Source organism: Idiotropiscis lumnitzeri, chromosome 14 (genome assembly GCF_059441095.1).
Source record: "Idiotropiscis lumnitzeri isolate Australia: NSW breed Sydney's pygmy pipehorse chromosome 14, RoL_Ilum_1.0, whole genome shotgun sequence".
Taxonomy (NCBI): Eukaryota; Metazoa; Chordata; class Actinopteri; order Syngnathiformes; family Syngnathidae; genus Idiotropiscis; species Idiotropiscis lumnitzeri.
The window spans coordinates 14,272,024-14,296,773 of NC_142404.1; the positions used below are offsets into that span (position 1 = coordinate 14,272,024).

At 38.8% G+C, this 24,750-nt stretch overlaps 1 protein-coding gene and 1 long non-coding RNA gene across 4 annotated transcripts in view; one reads left to right on the top strand and one right to left on the bottom strand.

Moving 5' to 3' along the window:
- The window catches only part of erbb4b (erb-b2 receptor tyrosine kinase 4b), a 237,843-nt gene that overhangs the window by 155,011 nt on the left and 58,082 nt on the right, over positions 1-24,750 (top strand). For all 3 annotated transcript variants that reach the window (XM_088315296.1, XM_088315294.1, XM_088315295.1), the window contains exon 3: positions 15,493-15,679. In XM_088315296.1, coding sequence (XP_088171422.1) covers positions 15,493-15,679 — 187 coding nt within the window. The remainder of the gene's footprint in view (positions 1-15,492; positions 15,680-24,750) is intronic.
- On the bottom strand, positions 8,876-20,071 carry LOC148323598 (uncharacterized). The gene is made up of 3 exons (XR_015846500.1): positions 19,866-20,071; positions 10,885-11,271; positions 8,876-9,114 (listed from the first exon to the last, which is right to left on the bottom strand). It is a non-coding gene; the product is annotated as an uncharacterized LOC148323598 (long non-coding RNA).

The following is a 24,750-nucleotide window of genomic DNA, read 5'->3' on the forward strand; positions in this document are numbered from 1 at the left end:
AGTTAACAGAGGTGGGCATCGTCAGCCCGTGACAAAGTTCCCGTCAGTATTTCAGGTGGACGCACATGGGCCCGGTCCGTCCCTCGTCGGCGACAACCAATCGGCATAGAGAACATAATTTCCACGTCACACGCAGCCAATTAAAAAAAATTAAAATAAATTTAAAAAAATTAAAAAATTATATATATATATATATATATATATATATATATATATATATATATATATATATATATATATATATATATATATATATATATATATATATATATATATATATATATATATAATGTATTTATTTATTTATGTTTTTATTTTCAATTTTAATTTGAATTTTTTTCTGGCTGCGTGTCAGGTGTGCAATACTGGCCCGTTGGTTCTCTTGGGTTGACGTATTTTGACGGGAAAAGCAGCCATGCAGCTATCGTATATACTCGAAGACCACAACATCAGATACTGAACTCCAAAATAATGTAATTAGTTTCTAATGATGATGCAACTTCATATAAATCTTATATATCAGTAGTTAAGGCTTAGTAAATGCAAAAACGCAATTATGACACTTTGCTTGAGTCAAAATATTTGATAGGCTATCATTCCGAATTGCAATAGCTGGTGCCTTGTCAGTAGCGCTTTACTATTGTTACATAAGAATATATTCCATGTGGAAAGAAAATGTGCCACTGTTTCCCATTGTCATTTTTTTTTAAATTGAACAAACAAGTTTAAACCCTGCCTCATAGCTACAGTTGATGTGCTTGGAGGCTGAATCATCTCCCACTTCAATGTACCACTTTTGTTTTGATGGACACACATGCAACTGTGGCGACGGGTGATGTCAGCTCCGAGTCCTTCAGGGCAGGAGCGATAATAGTGTGCCGATGAGAGGTGTGGAGGAGGCAGTAGATGTCATTGTGTTGATATTTGCAAGAAGAAAAATGCAACGTGTTTCGGGTGAAATAAGCTGCCCATGTTAGCCTCTTAACACACATCTCACATTTTGATCAAATATATATTGGCCTTTTCCACCTAAAGAAGGCTTGTTCACAGTTTTCTCCTTGTAGCGCAGGCGTGGGCAAACTACGGCCCAGGGGCCACATCTGGCCCGTTAAACGTTTGAATCCGGCCCACCAAACTTGAAAAAAAATTAAATGTATAAACCTTGTTGATTTTTTATTTTCTAAATACTGTGGTGTGTCAAAGACATATATTTTGTTGTAATGCTTTTGTTCATTTCCATTTAAAATTAAATTGATCTGTCAAATTTTAGAGCCCATTGTGGCCCACCAATCACAAAGTTTGCCCACCCTGTTGTAACCTAACAAGAGAAAACCTTACCTATCCCTAACCTCTTATGGAAAAAAATGCTCACAGCCAGCCACTCACACTCCAAAAAGGTTATGCCAGGTGGTGAGGTATAACGCATCCAGTTTCATTTGGTATCGGCGTCTCCCTCGTGCCTCTCCATTGTGGATTCTCACCTATAGCGGGTCTCTCCCTCACAATATACTGAGATTTCTACCATTTCCTACGGGAGACATGAACAAAAATTGTGTTCCACCTCAGATGTCGTACTGTATTTTCAGATGCTCGAAGAACTCACTCCACTTCACACCTGCTTACCTTCCGCACAACGTAGTATTAATTTGGAAAATGACTCCCTCTGGCACCAACTTACAAGGTTTCTGCACCTTTCCATCGTGGCCAATTAACTTGGGCTAATTGAACATGCTAATTAAGAAAATAGGGTGCCAGGCAGCAGGGGAGCAGAAGGGCAGGGTTCAGTGTATCTTTAGGAATGTTATTATTATTATTACACAAAAGAAAAAGTAATAACATGGCTCCTCGGGGAGGATGAGACCTGACCTTGAGTTGGAGGAGAAGTCGCTAATGCGAAGCAGCGTGCATACTCGTCGTGTCTCGGAAGTGATTGAAACTCATGCCTAGGCACCTTTTTTTTTTTTTTTTTTTAAAGATATACCGAAGATGGATGGCTGCCTCCCACTACGCCCCAAACGGGCTTTTAACAGTAAACAGAGTCCATCTTCCAAACTACCTCCACAACAGATGAATCAACGCTCGCTCTTTTGATTAATAACTACGAAGCTGCGCTGAGGTTTTCAGCCCGCTTTCAATAGATGCACTTCCTTCAGCAATCCTAGATATAGTTGACCATATTCTGATCGCTTATTTAGAGATTACACTTTACAGTTTAGCATTTTCTATTTTGACATTTTGAATTTCCCATTACTATTCATCGCTGTTTGATGAACAGAACACCAAAAGTGGTAAACACACACTTGGGTGTCTCTTTTCCCACGTGCCACTTTCTGCATGCGCTCCAAAGCAGATCTGGGCGTATGAAATATTCATGTTTTCCTTCTCTTTGCCCTTGCTGGTCTCAGGAGGGAGCCACAGTTCGATTAGATTATCCGTCATCCCTTGCAAACATTAGTAAACGTGTAATTTTTCTCGGTGTGGGAATGCATTGATGAGCACTGTTGTGCAGTTGTGAACAAATGGATAGCTTGACACAGGCGCATATTTTATATCCGCTTCAACCATTTTTAATCGGTGTGATGTTTTTATATAATGTTTTTTAAAAAAAGTAATAATCAGGTCATGTACTGAATTATCATTTAGGCCATGGTCTTGTGCGTAGAATCCGAATATATCGTGTCCCTATTCTCTTCTCATCCCTTATCCTTGCTTTCATCCTGTTCAATTTTAATAATCCTGCACGGTGTCTTTGCAAGTCTATAAAATAATGGAGTAATGCCAATATTTAACTGAGAGTGTGGCCTTAACATTTGGATATACAACACTAAACCAACGTATTAAATAATCTTATTCAAAACATGAGAACTGCAATATTGCAGGCTGTTTAAATTTTTGCGAGCTCTTCATATTTTACATTCTTTTGAATGAGAATAATTGGAATTGTATTCACCTTTTTTTAGTTCCAAATTCCAGCCGGATCACTGGGCTTCTTGATTAATGAAAAAAGAAAAAGAATAAAAAATAACTGCTTTGCTACATTTCAATATGGACATGTTCAATAAGAGATGGTCTCCACTGATGATATATTTGAATTTAACTTTGGGATTTGGCTTGTTGGATAATTTTATTTCTGATCACAGAGAGTTTTAGTTTATGGGTTTATTTGTATCTATTCTTTTTTTTTTTCCCATTTTCTTTTTCTTTTTTTTTTTCTTTCTCTCTGTTTATGCTAGTTTGCATTTGTTACAGAACAGACTATTAATGCTTATTGTATGTTGCTAATAAAAAAAATGGCTCCAGAAAATTGTAAAAAATAAAATAAAAAATAACATTCAACCAGGAACCAGCGCTGTTTTTTTTTGTGAATTATAAAATGTAATTACAATCATGATGATATTTTACGAATATAAATTAAAGCGCTTCCACATACTAATGTACTGTCATAGCATAAACCTTACACTCCGTGCCGTGCTCATGCTTTTATAAAGCACAGGTAATAAAAATGATTGAGGGGTGTGTGTATAGATGTCTTATAGAGCATAATGCATCATAGTGTGTGTGTTAAATGTGCAAAAAACGGAATAGATCTAATTATTATTTTTTTAAATCATGGATTATTGTAGATTTAGAAATAAATACAAATTGTAATTCCACTGGGTACTGGACATGTGTTTTTTTTTCCCTCACTGGGATGAATCAGTAATAAAGCTAGAAAATAGGCCCCACTTATGTTGTATTCTTTTTCGATGGCACTCAGTGGCAATTATATGAACTTGACCCTTCCCTTGATCTAGCTATCATAGAGTTGCCGATGGAACCACTCGAGTGCACCAGTGAACAGAAGCACGCAGTGTGGTTTGAGGTAAGGGGGGGGGGGGGGGGGGGGAATGTTGCTAAGCTACCAAACAGTTGTGTTGTGTTACTGTTATGATTGTAAAAAGTAGTAAAAAATAAATGAAGTAAAAAAAAAAAAAAAAAATGGAGATCCGTCCATCGCAGTCATCACATCCGCGTTGCGCTAAATCTGAATATTTCCCGGCCGACGGGGCACGGCGTTGGGTCGTCACAACTCAGCAGCGCATACATAATGAAACTGCACTGTGCTAAGTGCAGTGTGAAAAGGCCTTATGTCTATGATGAGATGTGATCCTCCTGGGCTCCAAAGCAAGGAATATACCAAGTGAATAATTTATCCCTGGTGAGAATCCTAAATATCCTACGTAAGGTTTTACAGTCTTGCGTTTGGTGGATGAGATCGTCTTTATCTCATTTTTAAGTTGCTAGTTCCAAATTACTTAATTAGTGATGACCGTGGTCTTTGATAAGATTGAAGTGAAAAATTACAAATCTTGAGTCCTCAGCGTATTTACTATGACAACTGATATAAAATAAATTCCTTCTTTGCTTGAGTTACTTTTTCTTTGTATATTTCAATCACAATTTTGGCCATCTGTAGGCATTCAAAAGGTGAATGTCATCCTCAAGTACTTTTCAAATTCAGGGTCCTGCAGCAAGGGAAGCAGCATTTGTTCTTGCACTCGCTTCACATCCTCTGACATCTTTCTTCATACTTCTTGACTGGCATATTTGTCCCCCAGGCACCACTGGTTCCCTCCCCATCTTCCTAATTTTTGATGCACTGTTAGATGAGTGCAGATTACGTTGGCCCCCTGCTACTCACCAAACTCGTTCAATATTAATGAAGACTGATGAAGTGCTAGAGAGCCTCTGTCTTTCAGCCTTGACCCAGATTGGATTGACAACTGCAATTAGCGTCCCCTCAAGTTCATTTCCATCACTTTAATTTGACACGAAGGAGGACAGTGTGGTGTGGGAGGCGAGACCGTTGAGAAATCATAAGCAAAAAAGGTGAAGCGGACTGAAGGAGGAAGGTGACGTTTAACCAGGGGTACTTGACTGAGGACAAATGCTTTCTCAACCAAGCGATAATGTGAAAACGAAGCATGCCGCACCGCACGCACCTATTTTTTCATACATTAGTATAAGGTAAAAAAAAAAAGTTATCCACTGATGAAACTGAAGACTTACTGCTTTGAATTTTGAATTTTCAAATGTAAGATGTTTTACTTCTAGTTCATTTAGAGCAGTACAGTATTGAGACTGGAGCAGAAGTAGACCGATGTATCATGTCGTGGCAATATGTTTATGACGTGATTTGTGACCGTATTCAGTCATTCGTTTTTATTGCGTGCCTGACGCTAGTGGTGGCTAAATCACGCTTCAAATTTGCTTCATGGACCAGCTGCGGTATTTTTGGACTCCTCTAAATGGCGCTCTCTGTTCAACATTGCGCTGAAAGCACACTGACTTGCCATTTTTTTAAACCCTTTATTTAAACCAACAGCGCCATCTAGAGGACTCAAAAATACAAGAACTGGTTCATGAAACAAATTTAAAGCTTCATTTTCCCATCACTACCTTACGCATTCTCTTGCGCATTTAAATTTCGAATCTATTGCTGGAAAATGGACTGCCTTTGTATCTCGGAAGTGGTTATTCATTGTGTCAAGCGCAATCTATGCGCTTTCTCGGCGTAAGTATCACATTAGAAGCAAGATGCATAACGCTGAATGTGATAGTACTTATCATTGCAAGCTGAATGGAGATCCATTCAAAAGAAAAACTGGCCCTGAGTCTCTGATATCTTTCAAACTTTCTAAATGCTTCCTTTTGCAGGCTGACACGTGAGGGATGTACCACCTTTTGATCGGTCTGGGAACGCAGTACAATGACATCAATTACACCAAATAATTCCCTATTCCTATTCTGTCCACATGCAAGGTCAATGGTAAAAATAATGAAAAAAATAAAATAAAACAAAAGGTCGCATAGTGCACCTGTGATTTGAGCTCATTTCCAGAAATTTATCACATGACATGATAACATTGGCAATTCACTCACCAGCTCATAATGCATTCTTTTTTTTTCTTTTTACTTTGTTCTCTCTACTAAAGACTCTGTGTTTGGATAAAACCTCATTAGGATTACATGGCCATTTAGCTAAGTGACACAGGGTGTAATTGTACCATCCATCAATTTCTGCATAATAACACACTCAGAAGAGCTAAATGTTGATTAGCCTTCAACCAATCTCACCCGTGCCTTTTGGGGAATTAATAGCCGGGGGCTATCGAGTGGGGTCAAAATTGCTGACCTGTGAAAACCACAGTAACTTGGAAACTATGAAACTCGTGTAGTTTCAAAGAAAAGGAAAGTACCACTTTCATTCCCTAGCTCTTGGAATTTATGTGGAACATCGAGTCACCAATGAACATCGTCACACTGAACGTGTAGGGCTGTCAAAATTAAAGCGTTAACTCTGGAGAATAATTAATATTAGCTGTACATCTATAACACAGAACAAAACACCCTGCTCAAGTTACCACTGGGCCTTGCAAAACAACACAAAAATTTGATTCATCGCTATAAATTACAGTAATTTTTGGGAGAATAATTACAAAAAATAAAATAAAAAAAAAATATATATATATATATATATATATATATATATATATATATATATATATAGCCCTAGTTATGTTTCAAGCAAGCCTGTGGGACAAAGGAGACGTAATGTGCATAATACGGAACCCGTAGCAGAGCCAAGGCAAGACCTCTTCCGGAATAGTGCAAACGAAGGCTTCTATGTGTCTTACAAATAAAGCATTGTGTCCTATCCAAATTAACTATAAAACAAGACAAAAAGCTTTGTATTAGAACAGAAAGATGTGAGAAGCTTTTATGTTGTCATTCCTACCGTCCTCTAATTGGATGAAAAACATTGGGTCGGAGCTGATTATATGGAATTATGATCATGATAGCTCTTTGTCTGTTGGTGACACATTTCAGATAAAGAAAAGATAAAGAATATGATTAAGGAGGAAGACCTTGGAATAAAATAATGAGATAAAAAACTTTCCAGCCATAATCGCAGCCGTTATCCTGGAATGGAAGCGAACTCTATTCATTCATCTTGGTCATGTTAAAAAGACTCGTGACAGGGTTATTGTATTTGTTGTATTTGAATTGTGTGCGAAAGAAATCGGGACTGTGTAGGATGTGTGTGCTAATATTAATGGGGAAGTAAAGAAAATGTAAAATGTACGTCAGCGTTACCATTTATCACTGCCACATTTGGAGTTTAAGACAATGTTTGGTGCAAATAGGCCTCTTTTTTTCACTTCCAATATGATTTTTTTTTTTTCATTGGCAAACTATCCAAGATTCTGTCCATGGAGCAAAATTCCATCATCATTGTGTTAAATATACTTTTTTTTTTTTTTTTTTTAAATATAAATAGAAATATAAAATGCATAATAAATGAAAATCCTTCTTTTAATACACCCTCGGGTTACTACAGATTGCTCTATGTGATTCTGGCTGTCAAAATATACACATTTTTTTTTATTTGAATAATTAAAAAGCCAATCTTAAATATTGATGTCGACATACGGTCCAGTATACCGAAGTTACATCGGCTTTGGGTCAGGAGACTCTGTGTAACCCCTGACAATTTATGTGGTAAGAGTGAAAATACCAAATGAGAGCAGAGGGCTGCCACAACATAAATCATGTAAATGAATCATATCCTCAGGACGCAACACTAAAAGGAGCGGTCTTCTGCTCCTGAATCTGGCTGTGAAATACTTGTACAGGAAATGTCCATTTGGAACAATTAAAATATTCATTTTTTTACACCATTTCTCCATCTACTCAACAATGAGCATAGAAAAATGACATAGAATTGCAAAGTCTGTCTAAGGAATTTCGGAGCTTGTATTCCCTTTGACCACTTCTACTCTTGGAAGAACCAACTCGTGTTTATTTTTTTTCCTCCCTAAACTGAGCTTTACATATTTGATTAACAAGCACACCAGGAAATTTGGATGTAAAATAATGTGTCGCAATATACAGTATACAACCAACTTGACGGTAAACGCGTTAGATTGACGAGAACGCTCTGCTGCCAGCATCTGTGTTCGTTCTGCAATATTAAAAGCCCCCCGTAGACGCTGGGTCTTTCTTAAATGTCAGTTTCTTTTATTTAAACATGATTGGCTACATTTGGTTTATTTTCATTCTTAACAAATGCTGTTTGGCTTTGGCAGCCAAAAAAACCACAATGGGGCACATGATGGAGTGTGTTATTGTACTCCAGGTGTATTTGTGTGTGTGTGTTTGAGAGGAAAACAGAGAGGCACGAGGGCAGCCAATTGGGTCAAAAAACGGATTCTTTGGTTCCCTGCAGAGACGGCAAGACCTTGTTCAATTTTAGAGACTTCTGCTGTGGTTACAGAACAAGGCCGTGTCATACTGTGTCGTCTCGCATTTTTAAACCTAAAAAAAAAAATTAAAAATACAAGTGTGCGATATAAGCTGAACCTGCTCCCCATATTCCTCCAAATTTACCAACATTATAGTGGTGCTGTACCCTTAAATTCAATTACAACTATTAACTTGAGAAATGAAATCAAGTTTGTCTTCAAGTCGCATCAATTGACACCAAGAAAGTGAATAATTCCTACATTGCAAAAAAAAAAAAAAAAATACTCAGTTTGTCTATGTCAAGTGGCTGCCCACAATAGAATTGTCTATATTTAGATACATTTTTAATTGGTCGTTTAATCTATTTAAAAAAAAAAAAAAAGCTGAAAAGATTATTTTATTTCATCCAATCACTTGGAGTAAATTCTGCACACCATTTTTTTGTTTTCAGTATAGTTAGCATTAATTTTCGGCATTCCAAAACGGTTTTTGTCTTCTTTTCGTCAGTGTTTCTCAAAAAAAAGTAATAAATAAAGGTATCTACAATAATCTAAATTTCTATATATTGCAGAGCTGGTATCGTACGTGTTGTCAATACTCATTTCTCTAACTTGTGGGTTTAATAATAGCGAAATGCAAACGAAACAATTCGAATAGTGTCATGCGTCAAGTGCAAGTTTCTTTTGGTTTGTTTTTTTCTCTCCCCATTTGCGCAGCCCCCCGAAGGGAGAACTTGCAAACTCCACACAGGACGGCCACAGCCGGAATCGATCCCACGACCTCTGCATTGTGAGGCCATCGTGCTAACCTGTTGTACACCGTGCCGCCCTGTAAAAAAAAAAAAAATAAGATAAATAAAAATATTGTTATTTTGTAGTATGGGCCCTTTTAGAATTTATCTTTTTTTTTAATTTTTAAAAACATTTTCAACATATTTTACCCTCGACTCTTTATACACCACACCTCAGACGCATATGAATGGATGCACATATGGCTAATTCTTTATTCTAATTGTTAAAGAGTGTGTTATGTGTTTGTCCCCAATAATCATCCGTATATTCCGTAACATGAACGTTTTATATTTATATGACAATTCATCTTAACAGACCCACTGCTTCTTCCCCTGTTTCCTAAATTTATAGAGCAGGGAGGCCTATCAAACTTTATAAGCTAATAATGCAGTTAGGGCCGTTAAGTGTTGTCCCATCGCCCTCCTGACGCAACAGTTAAGAGTCTCGCAAGAGTTCTTAGGAGAGGACTGAAGGACTAGGAGTTTAATGTGGCTATCAGACCTGCACAAAGGTGTCTGACTCGACGAACAATTTGATGGTTTTAGGTACAGTAAAATACTCTGGGGGTGTGTCGGGAATTTATATTGAAGGAACCATTACCCCTGGTTTATCTTGTTCTATTGTGTTCTCAGAGAAATGTGGCATCGAATGTTTAGTTGTGGGTGTCTTCCAATGAAAATGTACTTTGGCACAAAAAGGCTATTTAAAATAAGCAGGTTTTGTTGGTTTGTCTTAGGTGGCGATTAGCGGACTGGAACTCCACCAATGAAATTCCGGGGCCATAAGAATGGTTCGAATGCGGCTCGTGAAGAAGAAAGCTTATTTTCCTTTTTTTTTTTACCCTAATAAACAAACCAACAAAAAATTGCCAAAATAACCCTGGCCACCACTATAAAATAGTTACTAGTTATTAATTATTTAAAATCATCACTGCATCTTGATTTATCTCTGACTGATTTCCAACGTGTGCTGCAAATCAAAGAGAAGTTTGCAAGACAAAGAACCAATTTCAATCTAATGGTGGAATTGCTACATTTCACCATCTGTCACGCGTTCAATCAGGATTCAACTGCTTTACATTCTCCCGCTGACAGGTGTACGTCAATTTGTAAATGCGTGTGTTCCATTTATCTGTGAGAAATTACCCTGTCCACATGGAAGGTAAATGTTCTCAATATAGGGTACGATAGATTATTTAACATAGCCTCGGGACATTTTATAATTCCCACAGTGGAATATGCAGGAAAGGACGTTACTCCGAGAAAGATTGGTGTTGTTTTTCTTGTCGTGTTGTGTTCAAATGCATCTTAAAAAAAAAAAAAAATCATTATCAGTCTTTGCTTAGGGGTGAAACAAATAGTATACCAAGGAAATAAAAAATGGAAAAATTTCATGGTGACAAAAAAAACAAAAAACTGTCTGACGAATGTCTTAGCAATGTTGAACAAACCCTGACAAAAAAAAAAGTGTGCAAATCACTGTTTGAATAAGGCAAGTGGAATTTAAAGAAAAACCATGCATGTTGTTAAAATACTGTACAAGACGGTAGATTTTTGCTACACCTTTATGAATGTATGCAGTGTCACATTCAAATTTCCTATTTAATTATTTTGATAAAGAAATTCTTAAAAACCAGCACTCTGTCGTCTGGCTTCTCTAATGGTAGCACAATCAAAACACCAATGGGAATTGATTCCCAAGCCTGATTAAAGACCTAACCACAGGCTACGTGGATCTCTGGTCCACCCCACTGCCCCCTCCCTCACATGAGCTTGTAGTTAGGGAGTGCAGGAAAGTGATTACTCACGGATTAAGACTTGCCTCGTTGCCGATATGTGGGGCATAATTGAATAATGGCTGCTTCACCCGAATGGTCCCACTGCAGAGGGGCCGCGTAGCCTCGTCAGATTGGCACAATATTAACCATGACACAGGCATAACCAGGATGGTAATTAATGCACTGAATCAATTACAAATTAGTCTATTTGCAGAATTCCCAACAGGGGTCCACTCATTACAAGTGCTCTGATGAAGCTGTAAGACTTCGTCATGGGAAGCGGTGTCTCTCCTCTGTTCAGTCTCCGTATCAGTCTTCATCTCGTTCCTCAAGGTGGAATGCGCAAGACGAATGGAGGCTAAAATTAATGGTGCTTGCTACCTGACATTGCAATCCATAAAGTGGCAACTGCATCTCCTGGAGAAAAAAAAACAAAAAAAAACATCAGAAGCTTGGTATTGTCCTAATGAATGTGGCCCGAGAAGCCATTAAACTTCTAGGTAGATCTGGCAGTTTTCATTCTTTCTTACTTCGTAATGTGCAACACTGCGTATTGCTGTCTTAAGCACTTCAGAGGATTGGCCACGAATGATGATTGATGCACCTATATATATTTATATATCTATTTTTTTTCTTGTGAATTGTAGTTTAGTTCAAAGTGTTCCAAAAAAAAGTCTAACTCTTAATCAGTAAACAGCATCTTGAGGATTGCGTAACTTTACTTTAATAACATGTATAGAAGTGTGATGAAGCAATCATGCGAACGTGTTCAGTGTCACACATGCTAATTGTGTCATTAGCCATCCTTCACTCCACTCCGGACTGCAATCCCTCTTTCTAGTTCCGATCTAAAAACAGCCTTGTCTTTAATTACTTATTCAAATATATGTGGCCTCTGATCCATTTGACTGATCATTCTGCAGTGTGCTGCTCTCGATCCCTCTGTCGGTTTCATCATCCTTTCACCTTCCTCGCTTTGCTGACTCCTGCAAATCTCCCTCCCTTCTCCATCCCATTTAGAAGTTGGGGATTGGAGGATTCCATTTCAAAACTGGGCACGTCTCAGTAACTCAAGTGAGGGGTTTGTTCCGCTGCCACACTTCCGTTCACAAATGCTCCGGCCTGGGGAGGAAGAAGGGGGAGAAATCCCTTTTAATCTAGTGAATCTGGCTCTCGCTGTCACTTTTGTTCACTGTTACAGGGACTTTGGTACTCTCTAGGGATGCATGTGTGTGAGGTGGGTGCATGGCTGGCTTACGACAATGTCAACATTATGCTTTTGCACATGCCAGTTCACCATTGACTGTTACAGTAGCTTTTAAAATACGCAATCGCGCTGCTTTTACGACTGTATAACAGTTTAAGTACAAATGTGGTCTTCGACAACGTGGGATTAAATATTCGTATGTTCCATAACTCCACACTGAGGTTTTACGTTAACTGTGAAAATTCTGTATTAAAAATGGAATGCGGTGTTCTATTTAGCGGGTTTCTTGGTTGATCTTTGTTTGATGAAAGTCACCACCCAAAGTGGATTTATGTGTCCACTGGTTCAGCGAGAAGCTGCAGTCACTTCACTGTTTGTAATTTTATGTTTTCCTTTCGCATGACAAGCGTGTCATCATTCCGTACTGGATGCTCTCGTTTCTGTGTGCGAGGCTGCACTTCAACATAACTCAACTCAACCTGTGTAAGTCCGATAAAGAAATTCGCAAAGTGTTTGTGCCCTGAAATATTTGTCGCCTTTACTTACGTATGACCACATTAAGGAAGCGAGATTTTATGGCACGTAGCGCTGTGTGACACCCTCTGCTTTTTGCTCGATTTAAACGGAACGAATATGGAACAGCTCCCCAGGCAATGTCACTGAACTTGGAGCTTTTCTTAGTCCGTGAACTTTGAGTTTTGGGTTGTCTTTCAAGGTTGGGCTGCCCGTCCCGATAGGGTGAATGTGAATTGTTGAACAGGACTCGTGCAGCTCTTTGAATTTAGCAGAGTGTTCACGTTTGAATAACTGGACTGATGTGTCGATATGACCTTTGATCCTCTCTGTCATTTAATAATCATTCCAATTTTAGGTTTATTTGTAGGGGTGGGGTCAAATTCAGTATGCTGTATATTACTTAGTGTTCCAATACATTTTTTTATATGCAGTCATCAAATGTCAATATTCTTTTTGATATCAGTACGTAGTCCTTAACACAGGTCTTAGAATTTATCAGCCCGTGCAAAGGATTTCTTTTCCCCTAAGCGTTTGATTTGATTTGATGATTTTTATTGAACATACAAACAGAACAGAAATGAATATAGGTCGTAATAGATTTAAAAGAAAAAAGAAAAATAAAGAAAAAAAGAAATAAAAGAAAAAAAATAAAAGAAAAATAAAGACAAAAAGAAAAGACAAAAATTAAAAAAGAAAAGAAAATGAAAGAGGCTCTTGACATTTCACCATTTTGAACACAAACACCATATGAAATAATAATGTGCTTTTAATTGAAACTAAAGAGCCTCTCCAGACTTGTGATTTAACAAATACAGGAACAAAAGTGAAATAAATTACAATTGTGGTCATCACAAATGCTATAATTAAGTCAAGTTGGGTTGTGCTATAACAAATTGGTTAAGCATTGTGTCTGTGGACTTGCAAAGTTTTTACACATGTGCTCAGAGCTTGTGATGGCACAGTGACATGTCGTATTAAATATGTTTTTCAATTTCAACTCGAAGCTATCTTGGATAGCCTCTGGTACGAACTAAACAGTTTAAGCAATGCATAAAATTGATCATTTTCAACTACGGGGTATGGATTTTCACCAGATCTCATTTCACCCGCAAAATTTGGTCGCCATTAACTTTGTATGATGTCCTGATGAATTCTTGTGGAAATGTTTTATCTTCAAGTTGAAAAACAAGTTGTCGCCCTCTTTGCCAAAAGCAACGATTTTATTCCCATATAGCGGTGCACTGGCCCGCATCGCTGCCCTCTTTTCTGCCTTAAGGGTAAATTTAATGAGCACTCTTTAATTTTCTTTTCCTTTTTTTTGTCCGTGCTTGAAAAGCAAACTAGAAACTATCCATCGCTTCAGTTATCTTCTGGTTCCCAGCTTTTTCCAACCAAGTCCTCATAGACAAAGCGACTTCCTCCAAAGACGTAGCCCCTTCATCCTTTTCTTATTTACTCTCCTGAGAGAATGTCTTTTTCTATCACCAACGCTAAAACAAAGTTTAAGACCTCAAGTCAGTCTGTATCAACTTGCCAAACTTACGTATTTTGGTCCCCATAAAGCTGTCCGACCCTGCCGGGCTGCCGCCATCGTTAAACGAGGCCACTCGTACCGTGGAGATCTATTTGGCGTCATTGTCCACAAATCCACATCCTCTCAACAGACTAAGGAGCGTCTGTTCCGATTAATGGGAATGAGCGGGGCCAATGACGCCGGCGCCGCGGCTTAGTGACTGCTGGTGGATGGCCATGCTCTCTGACAGCTGTCAGGCACTATGATTATGCCGCTAGGCCAGCGCCTCCTAAGCACTTATATCAGCTCTGTGCATCAGCTGCAATAGCACACACACACACACACACCCACTTGTTGATTATCTAGCGTGGAAAGATGTATCTGACCGCTTGTCTATTAGTGACAGCAACCATGATGGCGGATGGGAAAAAGAGTGCACGGCCTGTCGCTTTGATTTATTCAACATCAGCTTCTTCTCGTTGGCTTTTTGCCAAAGTCTCCACAGACATTCTACCCAGTCCTAAATGACATTTAAAGTGTGAAGTAATGCCTGCCCTTGTGACGCACGCACCCCGGGGCCCTCGGTACGAGACATGAGCGCTGAACCCTGGGCTGCTGCAAGTGTTGCAGTGTGGTCTCCAACCCCGGAGCAAATATTCCTCACTCGGATGCTCTGATTCAACTCGCTGGCACGATTGAATATGTAGAGAGTGACCTCGGAGGCACATGCTGTCAATGATACGATGCGTGCTCGCCGCAACCCTACACACATGATGACACTTTTTTTTCTGGTTCATTCTCGACATTCTTCACTTATAACCAGCAAATATGGTTATTTAAATAGTAGGAGGGCTACAAGCTTCAAAAAGATCCACACTACATTTTTGTGTTCAGTTTTGATGAAAAATATCAAACAAAAATTAAAAAATTAGAACCGATGAAGCATCTTAGATCCATATCAATGAGTTTTGAAGTTCACTATTTCCCCAAATGATGCTTCCTGTTGAATAATTGGACACAGTCATATAAAAAAAAAAAAACAGCAATAAAATACATAATTGAAATCAAAGGCAGGGATTAAACAAATTGCACCAAAAAATTAAACATGTATAATTACAAAGACAGCTGGCAGAGCGCCATTCTAAGTCTATTAACCTGCAAGCGGTCTTAACGCAATTAAAGAAAGCAGTCCAGACTGGGAGTTGGCAAAAACTCAATCCAGGAAAGACTCCGAGTCAGATAAAGGGAATCCCACAGGTAGCAAAAATTAAAAACAAATATCAAGCCTCATCTTTAAAATGCATTTAAAGAAAAAAACAGTAACTCAAAAAATTTATTTTTTTTTGATTTTTTTTTAACACCGCTAAGACACTAACATTGCCTTGCATCATTCTGTTTGCAGTCGATCCGAGAAGTGACAGGCTATGTCCTGGTGGCTCTGAACCAGTTTGACTACTTGCCGTTGGAGAACTTGCGAATCATCCGAGGGACTAAGTTGTATGAGGACCACTACTCACTTGCGATCTTCCTCAACTACAGACACGATGGCAACTTTGGTCTGCGTCAGCTGGGTCTGAAGAACCTCACGGGTGAGTGACATTTTTCTACACTGTGTTCCCTTGCGAGAAAGTTAAGTGTCTCGCAAACCGGTGGACTGGAAACCCCCAGCCATTCATTACGAGACTGTGGAATAGATTTTAGTTGATTTCGAGACCTATGGATGGCTCTGTGTCTTTATGAACAATGGAGCTTTTTGTTGCTGGATTTTTTTTTTTTTTTTTTTTTTGCCAGAGGCCATAAAGAAATGAAGCTCTTGACAAATCGAACGCATCTTCCCCGCAGGGCAAAGTTGAGAAAGCATGTGCCAAGCTAAATGTGAATCAAACGATTTGATTTACACTGTTGGTGTTATGGGTGCTTGTGGTCGGGCAAGGGCCCGTTTTGTTGTTGAATGACCACAACTAGAAACTTTATAAGTCAGCAATAATGGGTGTTTATCATAAACACGCGACAGTTCGCGCTTTAGTACAGGTGTGATAGAAATGTTTGTTAGAAGCATAATAAGCGACATTTAGGGACAACTACAAGTGTAATGCGTGTAGTAAACTGTAATAGTATTGTATTGCAGCAGTGGTCCCCAACCACTGGGCTGAGGCCCGGTACTGGTCCGCAGGCCCTTGCAGTACTTTGGGTTTATTTATTACTCCGGGCTGAAAATGATTTTTTTTTTTGTCTTTTCTCCATGACCTTGGACCTCTGATGCATGTCAAGATGTTAAATGTCTTGGTAGCATTAAGCAGTACAATCACGTATAAAGATATCTTCTTTTTTTCATTGAATCGCTGCAGATAATTTAGTTTTTACAAAAAACATATATCTGGACCCAGATTATTATTATTTTTTGGAAATACTGGACAAAATAAAATGTAGTAAATTCAACCTATTTTTTTTTCAGAGCACAGTCTCTATCTCTCTCGTAGCCATGGCAGGGCACTGTCTTGGTTCTCAGGATAAGATTATACTTAAAAGAGAGAAAAAATAGACTTTATTGAATTGTTTTGTTTTTTTTAATCATTAATTCTTTCTGGTTTCTGACAATAATTATTTTGTACATATATATATATATATATATATTTGATTTTCTTTCTTCTCCTCCGGCTATGGGAAACAACACAGCCTGCAGCAGTTGTTTTTGGAATTCCAGTATGTGCTTGAGTGTTGTGTTCCAACTTGGATTCTTTCGCACATGTTGTTGCACTATACTTTGGGAATTTCTTTTTTATATCACCACTGGCAGCTTTATTTCTTTCCAAGATGGTCCTTTTTATGACCATGCCAAGCTGACGTTATAGTGCTTGGGGAGTTCAGGCTGGACTCTGTGAAAGGCCACTTTTTGATGCACAATCCGTGCCCTCAAGCCATAATGTGCATGGGAAAGTTATGCATAACGGCCTGAATCTGCGAGTATCAATATTCGTGTTCACTATCGATCTTTTTTATTCTGATCAACTTATAAGACTAATTCTGAACACACTAAGAAAGACGGAAAGAAGAAAACAACCTGTCTGTTTTTATTATCACTTGGCAGAAGGGATTGTCAAATTTCCCCATTGTGGGACTAATAAAGGACATCTTTATCTTTATCTTTGTCATCCAGAGCAGCCGTGAAATTCGAATGAAATCGTAAACAACTAAAACACAATCTTGCTAACTACCATGATCACAATAACTCACAGCGTGAAGCTTCCTGTTTTGGTTTGGCTCAGTCAAACACAAAAGCGGCTTTTTGTTATTCCGGTGATGACCACTTGAAATCGGCATTTATAAAATTTCTCCAACCAAACAAAAACAATATTCAGATTCATAACTGTTAGCGCTTGAAAAATGATCCTTGGCAAATCTCGATAAAACTTTTTTTTTTTTTTTAATAAAGTTCAATTAAAGTTGTGAATCCTTTGAGAACCTTTTCCATTATGACTGATGAGCTCTTAGCCACCAGCTCGCTTGCTTGCCAAAGCCACACTCTTGCGTTTGAATCATGAGGGTCGATCAACTATCTGACACCTTACAGCAAAGTTCAAAACTTTTTTTTTACCCTCAAGTGCTTTAGCGGCTTTGGGTCAGCTGTCTCATTTATCACAGAGGCTTTGACTTTGCTGTCAAATGAGTTCATTGTTCAATTGCCAGGAGCTCCCAGGAGATAGATAAAGAGGTCGATCGAATCGATAAACAGTGTTACATATAAAGTGTGAGAGGATCAAATATATTAACTACATAAGGGGCTAATCAGGGGGGGGGGAACAAAATACCCCCCCGGTGCTGAAACCCACATGCATTTTGCTTGGTTTGAAATTGCCTTGGATGAAATCAATTTGTCGCTAGTGTATTGTAGCGGCGCACCTATTGATTTTTGCCGGCTTCCTCACTGAGTGCTGTGAATGGCCTCCGTGGACTTGAGGGGGGCTCAAGGATGGGGTGGAGGAGGTCCCTGTCTGAGCACGGATAGGACTCCCTCTGATGCACCTTTCAATCAAGCTTAGCCAAGTTAACCGCAAAAAATGTTTGGAGACAGTTTGGGAATGCTCAGTGAACACAAAGTCAATTGGAAATAAAAACTTGGCGTCGTCGAGGGTTATTTATTCAACACTTGGGATTAAAATCTCATAATATCATTGTGGCAGAGGTGTCACTTAAACGCAAGCAGTGTTTAGAGCTGTGCCGAGATAAGACAGTTGACGACGGCTCAGTCTTTTAAGGATTTAACAGAAAGGTTTTGTTTGTGGACTTCGTAAAGCCGAAATTAAATATTTGGGAGTATTTTTGGCAGCATGGTGGCACAAATCTGTTCAGTACGCTTATTAGTTTCAGACGTGTCACCTTAATTTATGTCTAGGGGTTTGCATATTCCATGAACGTGTGAGTCTTCATCGTATGAGATGATAGCATGTTAAATGCAGGTTGCTATATTCACTAGAATTTAAATTGCATCTTGAATTATGACCACAATTGAAATTAAATAAAACAAGACGACGACGTAAGATCACAATAAAAATAATTATCATCATTTAGTATTAATTAACACATTTATCATGTTTTCCATTGATCCCTTTCCCAGATCATTAATCTTGTTGAGGGTTGCTGGGACCCGGAATTTCTGAGCTCAACATTAAGGCCAATCTTTTTTTTTTTTCATTTTGACACTTTGGAATTTAATATTCTAATATTCAACATTGTTACATAAACAAAAAATAGATAAATGGAGTGCTACTACATCAAAAGTATTTAGTGTGTGGTACACAAAATGAAACATGAACTTGGTCCAAGAATACTTTGAGAGCGAGTTCCAACATAACTTGCAAGTCCGCTGCCCTGACTAAAAAAAATAAATAAATAAAAATAATAACCTCAGTAAGGAGCACATATTAGTTTTCAGATTGAACTCAATTTACTTCACCCCTCTCCTACTCATTCCTCGTTTTAGCCAGAATATCTTTATTCTTTCAGATTTGCACAGGGTTGTTGATTCATCTTTCTAAACGCCTTTACGCCTGCACTGCGTCTGTCCAAAATGAAACTTCCAAACTGAGGCCCCATCTGCTGAATGATCCTCTCTCATTGCATGCATGTACACAAGCCCGTGGTATACGGCCAAAGGCATTATCCACTTCTTCATGGCCCATCTGCTCTCTCTTTATTTGTCTCATTTACTGTCTCACTTTCATTTCTTTTCAATCTCCTTTTTGGCTCTCAGTCCCTCATCTGTTTCACTTCATGCTCCTGAGTTTTCCTATCAATACCTTTCACCCAAAACAAACTATGTTATGTTTATGTTTGTATCATCATTTACAGAGTGCCACGGTGAATTATTTTAATTTGAAAGAGGAAGTTCCTAGTTCCACTTAGAGAAGCACCCGGAAACAAGCTTGAGCTACAAATTTGTTACATTAGTACTCATCTTTTCAGAGGGAGCAGAAGACGTGTGTTAAAGGAAGCAGGACTCATATATGAAAAATCTACATGGACATACGAAGCGAGCATAAAGGCTTTCTTTGACTACAGGAATTTGTAGTCGATCGCGACCGTCGTGCTGTCAGACTACAAGATAATATCGTTCCGTGTCTTGAACCGGGCGAGATGTCACATTACAAGTAATTTAATGTAAAAGCTTTTTAAAACTGTTAAACCTTATTGACACAATTCGAACCACGTAGTAGTTTAATATCAACATCCTATTTGTGTGGGGAAGCTGTCACGCAACGACATGTAACGGCTCACCTCTCAAAGGAGACTCCATTTCACTGCTCGACGCTTGGCAACACAAGATGATGACAAAAAGGTAATGTACACTTATTTTATGACTCACCAAATAAATATAAACGACCCTATAATAACATTATAATGTTTATATGTAAACTTTTATCCACCTGAAAAACATGTTAAAGTGTGAGATAGCGTAGAGCCAGCGACACGGCAGACCGTTGTTCGCCAATTCTCATCAGCTTTGAGCTAACGGCTGTGCGCATGCGCTCTTGACGACCATCGCAGGTGTCACAGGCTTAGCCCTTGTCTCACACTGCCACCTACTGACCAAATTGAGTACTTGTCTGACACACCAAAATATCAGAGGGGAACATTGATTTTAAATAAAAATCAGCCTTAAATGTCTTAACAAATTCAAAAAAAAAATCAAGAAACATACACCACTCTGATTACTCTCAGTGGGTATCGCATCACATGGGCTACGATGCGTCAAGACAACTCAAAATCGACTACGAGACACGACATTTGTCTGCGGCCCGTCTGTCGGCCCAAAATCGGGCTACAGTCGTGTAGTCTGATGTCGGCATAAAAGAGGCGGATTTACTGGCATGTAAAAAATAAAAATAAATAAATAACAGGACATTTCCTTTCAAATCAAAGATGATGAAGAAGAGGATCGACGGCTTACTAATCTTTCACTTTGACTTCTTTCACCATATTGCTCCTCTCTCTATACAGACTTTGACACATCATCCGCATGGAAAATAAGCCCGTTGACCATATTTACTGCACAACTGAGTTGTTCTAAAAAAAAAAAAAAAAGCAAGGAGCGCGTAGCACAAACAAAGTTCAAAGTAATATTTGAAAACAGCCCGCTGGTACTGTGAATTATACTAAGAATCACCGCACGTACGCTCAAAGGGGAAAGTGAAGCTAAATGATGGACTGCGGAATAAAAGGATGGGCAAGGTGAAAGGGACAATTTCAGTGTGCAAGATACCCATGGACATGTCCCTCTGAGGAAGGAGCATTTAATTGCTACCTGCTTCTGATCCCCAACCATTCACCATCTACTAAGAGAGGAGAGGGGGGAGGGGATGAGAGCAATTATGCCAGCGGAAGCAAGTTCAGCTCAGTGTGCATTACCAGAATTCAGTTGAGCCGTTTGCCTGGCAGCCCACAGACCTCAGGTCTCCTTCAATTGTCTGACTAATTGATTACTTCCCATGCAATTACTCCCATGTCACACTCAATATTTCACTTCTTCCGGAAGGGGGACAGAGGGACATTCGTTTTGAAGGACGACATTCATATTGTCACATTTGCAAGCCCCTAATGTGGATCATGAGGAGGAGAGTGTTAAATTGAAGTCCAAAACTGGCCATCAGTCGTGGTTGTTTTAATTGATTCCTCGGTAATGCAACTGTCTGACAGAGATAGGGAGACGACTGGAGATAGTCGGTGCTTTGTTATGACAGCTGGAGTAAAGTCCTTGAAATTTTTTTTTTTCTTAGTTGTTGTTGTTGTGCCACTTTTGACTAGAAATTGGTATAAATCGAAGGATTGGCAAATTCAACATAATGCTATGTGTAAATGTATTTAAATAGGTTGCCCTTGTACATGTTCTTTATTTTCAGTTTGCACTCAACCAATTGTAGTTTTGTTCTTCGAATGCATCAATTTGTCCGACATGATCCAGCGCGACAGCCTCAAGGAAAATTTTTTCAAGAAAAAAAGAACCTTCCCATCCAGGGTCAAACTGCCAAGATGCATGACAGACAAACAAATCTTGCAGAATGTTAAGTTTTCACTATTTCTTCTTTATTTTGATGTTTTTGTTTCTCTACATGATATAATTAATCCACAGCCACACTCTTCTCTTACTACTTCCTATGTTTTAACTTCTGTTGTGTTACTTTTAATTCCATATTGGGAGAAATTTAACAAACAGGATTTCCTTTGGGATCAATTAAATTTCCACTTAACTTAACCTACCCCGATCAAATAGAACTTAACCGCTGCCGTGAACATATCAGGCATAAATGAGGGAATGCTTGCTCATTACAAGCCCTCCTATTTTCAATAATGACCAATAATTATAATATTATAATAAACGCACAAGCTTTCTTTGAAACGAGTTAAATAACGGCGTTAAGGCACTTACACGTCGCACCCGCCCACGCCGCACTCCCCTTTGGCATCTTAATAATTGATATAATGTACATATTTTTATTCCCTCTGAGCCTGAAGACTTTGGTTAGTGGAGCAGATATTGATGGGAGTCGTGGTGGGTAATGGAACATGAAAAGGACTCTTGTGTTCATCTCAGGTTTCCACGGGGATTTGAAGGGGTGTTACTGCATGCAACACCAAGCGTGATAATCATTCATTTTCAGAGACCATTATCTGCTTTAAAATGCACCTTTTGTTCTTTATTATGGAAAATAATTTGGTCAATGTCCACTACAAAAAAAAATGTATATAATGAATACATAAAAATGTGGCCAGCCTATGAATAATTTTTTGCCGTATACAGTGTGCCTTATTTATGGCTGTACCTCATTTCCAGGGTATTTTATTCAAGACATCGTACAGATCATTTTTGAATAGTTGTGTTCTATAGCCCAAGTGTTAATTTCAGCTATAGACTGTGCATATCTTCTAAGGCGGGAACAAAATCTGAGTTTCTATGATGAAATATTTGACTTCAAATATCATTGATGAGAAACGGAACGTTGCACAACACCGGCCGTAATCTCAGTATTATCTTTTCCTTGTCTCAATGTTTACCACCTTGTTCCTTGTTATTAGTTCAGCTGTGTCCAAGGTCAATATTGTTCTCTCATTTTCCGACCTTGTCTTCGGTCCTGTTCATTCTTTCAGTTGAACTACTCTATCACTATGATGAGTACTTCCTCTTTTCTCTCTAAGACTCGACTTGGTTGTTATTGATCCTTGCACTTGGGTCCACCCATCCGCCCTGCACATCAGGATGTTCCACTGTGACGTGCAACGGATGGCAATGACTCGAGGAAATGTTTTAAGGCGGGTAATCCTCGGATAGAGACGTAATTTAAAATCTGGTTTAATGTGGTCAGAGAAAACGTCTTCAAAAGACCCTTTCAACGAACAATATCGATGCATGCCCAACAAGGCTTTTAGAAAATGTGTTGTCTACTTTACTACTTTCAAGGTACTCAAAGCACTTTTACATGTACTTGGGTGTGTGTGTGTGCGTGCGTGCGTGCGTGTGTGTGTATAAGAGGGTGACACAAGAGTAGAATTTCACTCCCGTCCTTTGCATCGCGCTCCCACAGAAAAAAAAAATCCCATAAGAACGTATCCTGGATCTTAATTAAAAAATAAATACATTTAAAAAAAATCCTGTCCTGTCCCAGTGAAAATGACTCCCATCCTGTCCTGTTCCCGTTCAGAATGACTCCTACTACCATATTGCTCCCATATTGAAGGTCAGCTACGTTAAAAAAAAAAAAAAAAAAGTTTGTCGACCCCTCTTCCTCCTGTCTACTCGCGTGAACTTTTTGTCCTGTGCCGTCCCAACCAATCCTGTGATTAAAGGTTAAGTTGATTCCCATGACCCGCGAAATTCCTGAGTCAACCTCTAGTGTGTATTTATATATATTAGGGCTGTCACTAACAAATCTTTTAGCATTGACTATCCGCAAACTTATTCCATCGATTACACGGATAATTGCATGTGCTTTTGATTACTTGAGTGAAAGAAATGCATTTTGTACGCAAGGAAACTCAGTGTGCGCTTTTGTGAGATGTCGTTCGCCGTGCCCTCTTCTCTTTCTCGCATCAACTGAGACGATTTAAACAAAATGTAATAATATTGTACAGATGGTGCTGCAGCTTTGCTTGTTTCCTTGTTTGTTTTTTGTTTTTTTAATTGTTATCCTTATTAGTGTGGTGCACCAATTCATCCATATGATCTTTATGTCTGTATGAGCAGAAACCGTTTAATTTCACACCCTAGCGCACAAGTGCTTTGTGACGAAAATTGGCACCATGGTCTGTTGTGTGATAACGTGTCAGTTGGTGTTGAAAAATAAGACCTGATGACTAGTTGTTGTTGTCTTCGTAAAAACCACACACTCGCAGCCTTGTTGCGTTCCAAACGGCATACTTGGTATTCTTCACTTTGCGTTCATTCTTTCTCCTTACTCCAGCCTTGCGTCTTTGACTCCCACTCTTTTTTTTTTAGCTCGTTTCAACGAATGGCTCATTTTCATTCAAGCATTAGGCTGATCACACATCAACCCCGATAAACTAAATGGACCTCAGCCGTTCCAACTGAAGGTCTTTTTTTTTTGTTGCTTGTATTTTATTCATTGACTGCTCACGTCTTGATAATACTGTCTGTCCCCGTCTTTTTGTCGCCATTTATTTTCTTTTGTTTTTCATCCTTTCTCGTAGATTTATCTTATCGCGGTGTTTTGTTACAGGCCCCCCTTGTCCTCCTCCTTTTCCATAAAACTCAGATTACGATGGTTTTATCACAATTTAATCTTAAAGAACGCAAGCAAGGATGCATACATCCCACAGCCTTTCTATCATAATTTAATGATGGGGTTTATTTTTTATTTTTTTTTTGGTCTTCTCATCTTTAAGCGGATGTGCAGCCTTGCTTCGGTTTAATACTATAATCCCTAAATCTCAGCAATTTTTCATAAAGACTCAGAGGACACAATTGTGTTGGGAGGGATCTCCGCTAAATTTAATCACCAGTCAAGGAATGCAATTACGTTTTTTTTGGAGGCCAGGCATATGCCAGGGGATCAGGTTGATGGTTGATGCCCCTGCTTGTCGTCAACCCTCCCTTGACAATTGATCTGGAAAAGAAACAAAAAAAAAAACTCCGTCAGTGTTCAAATGA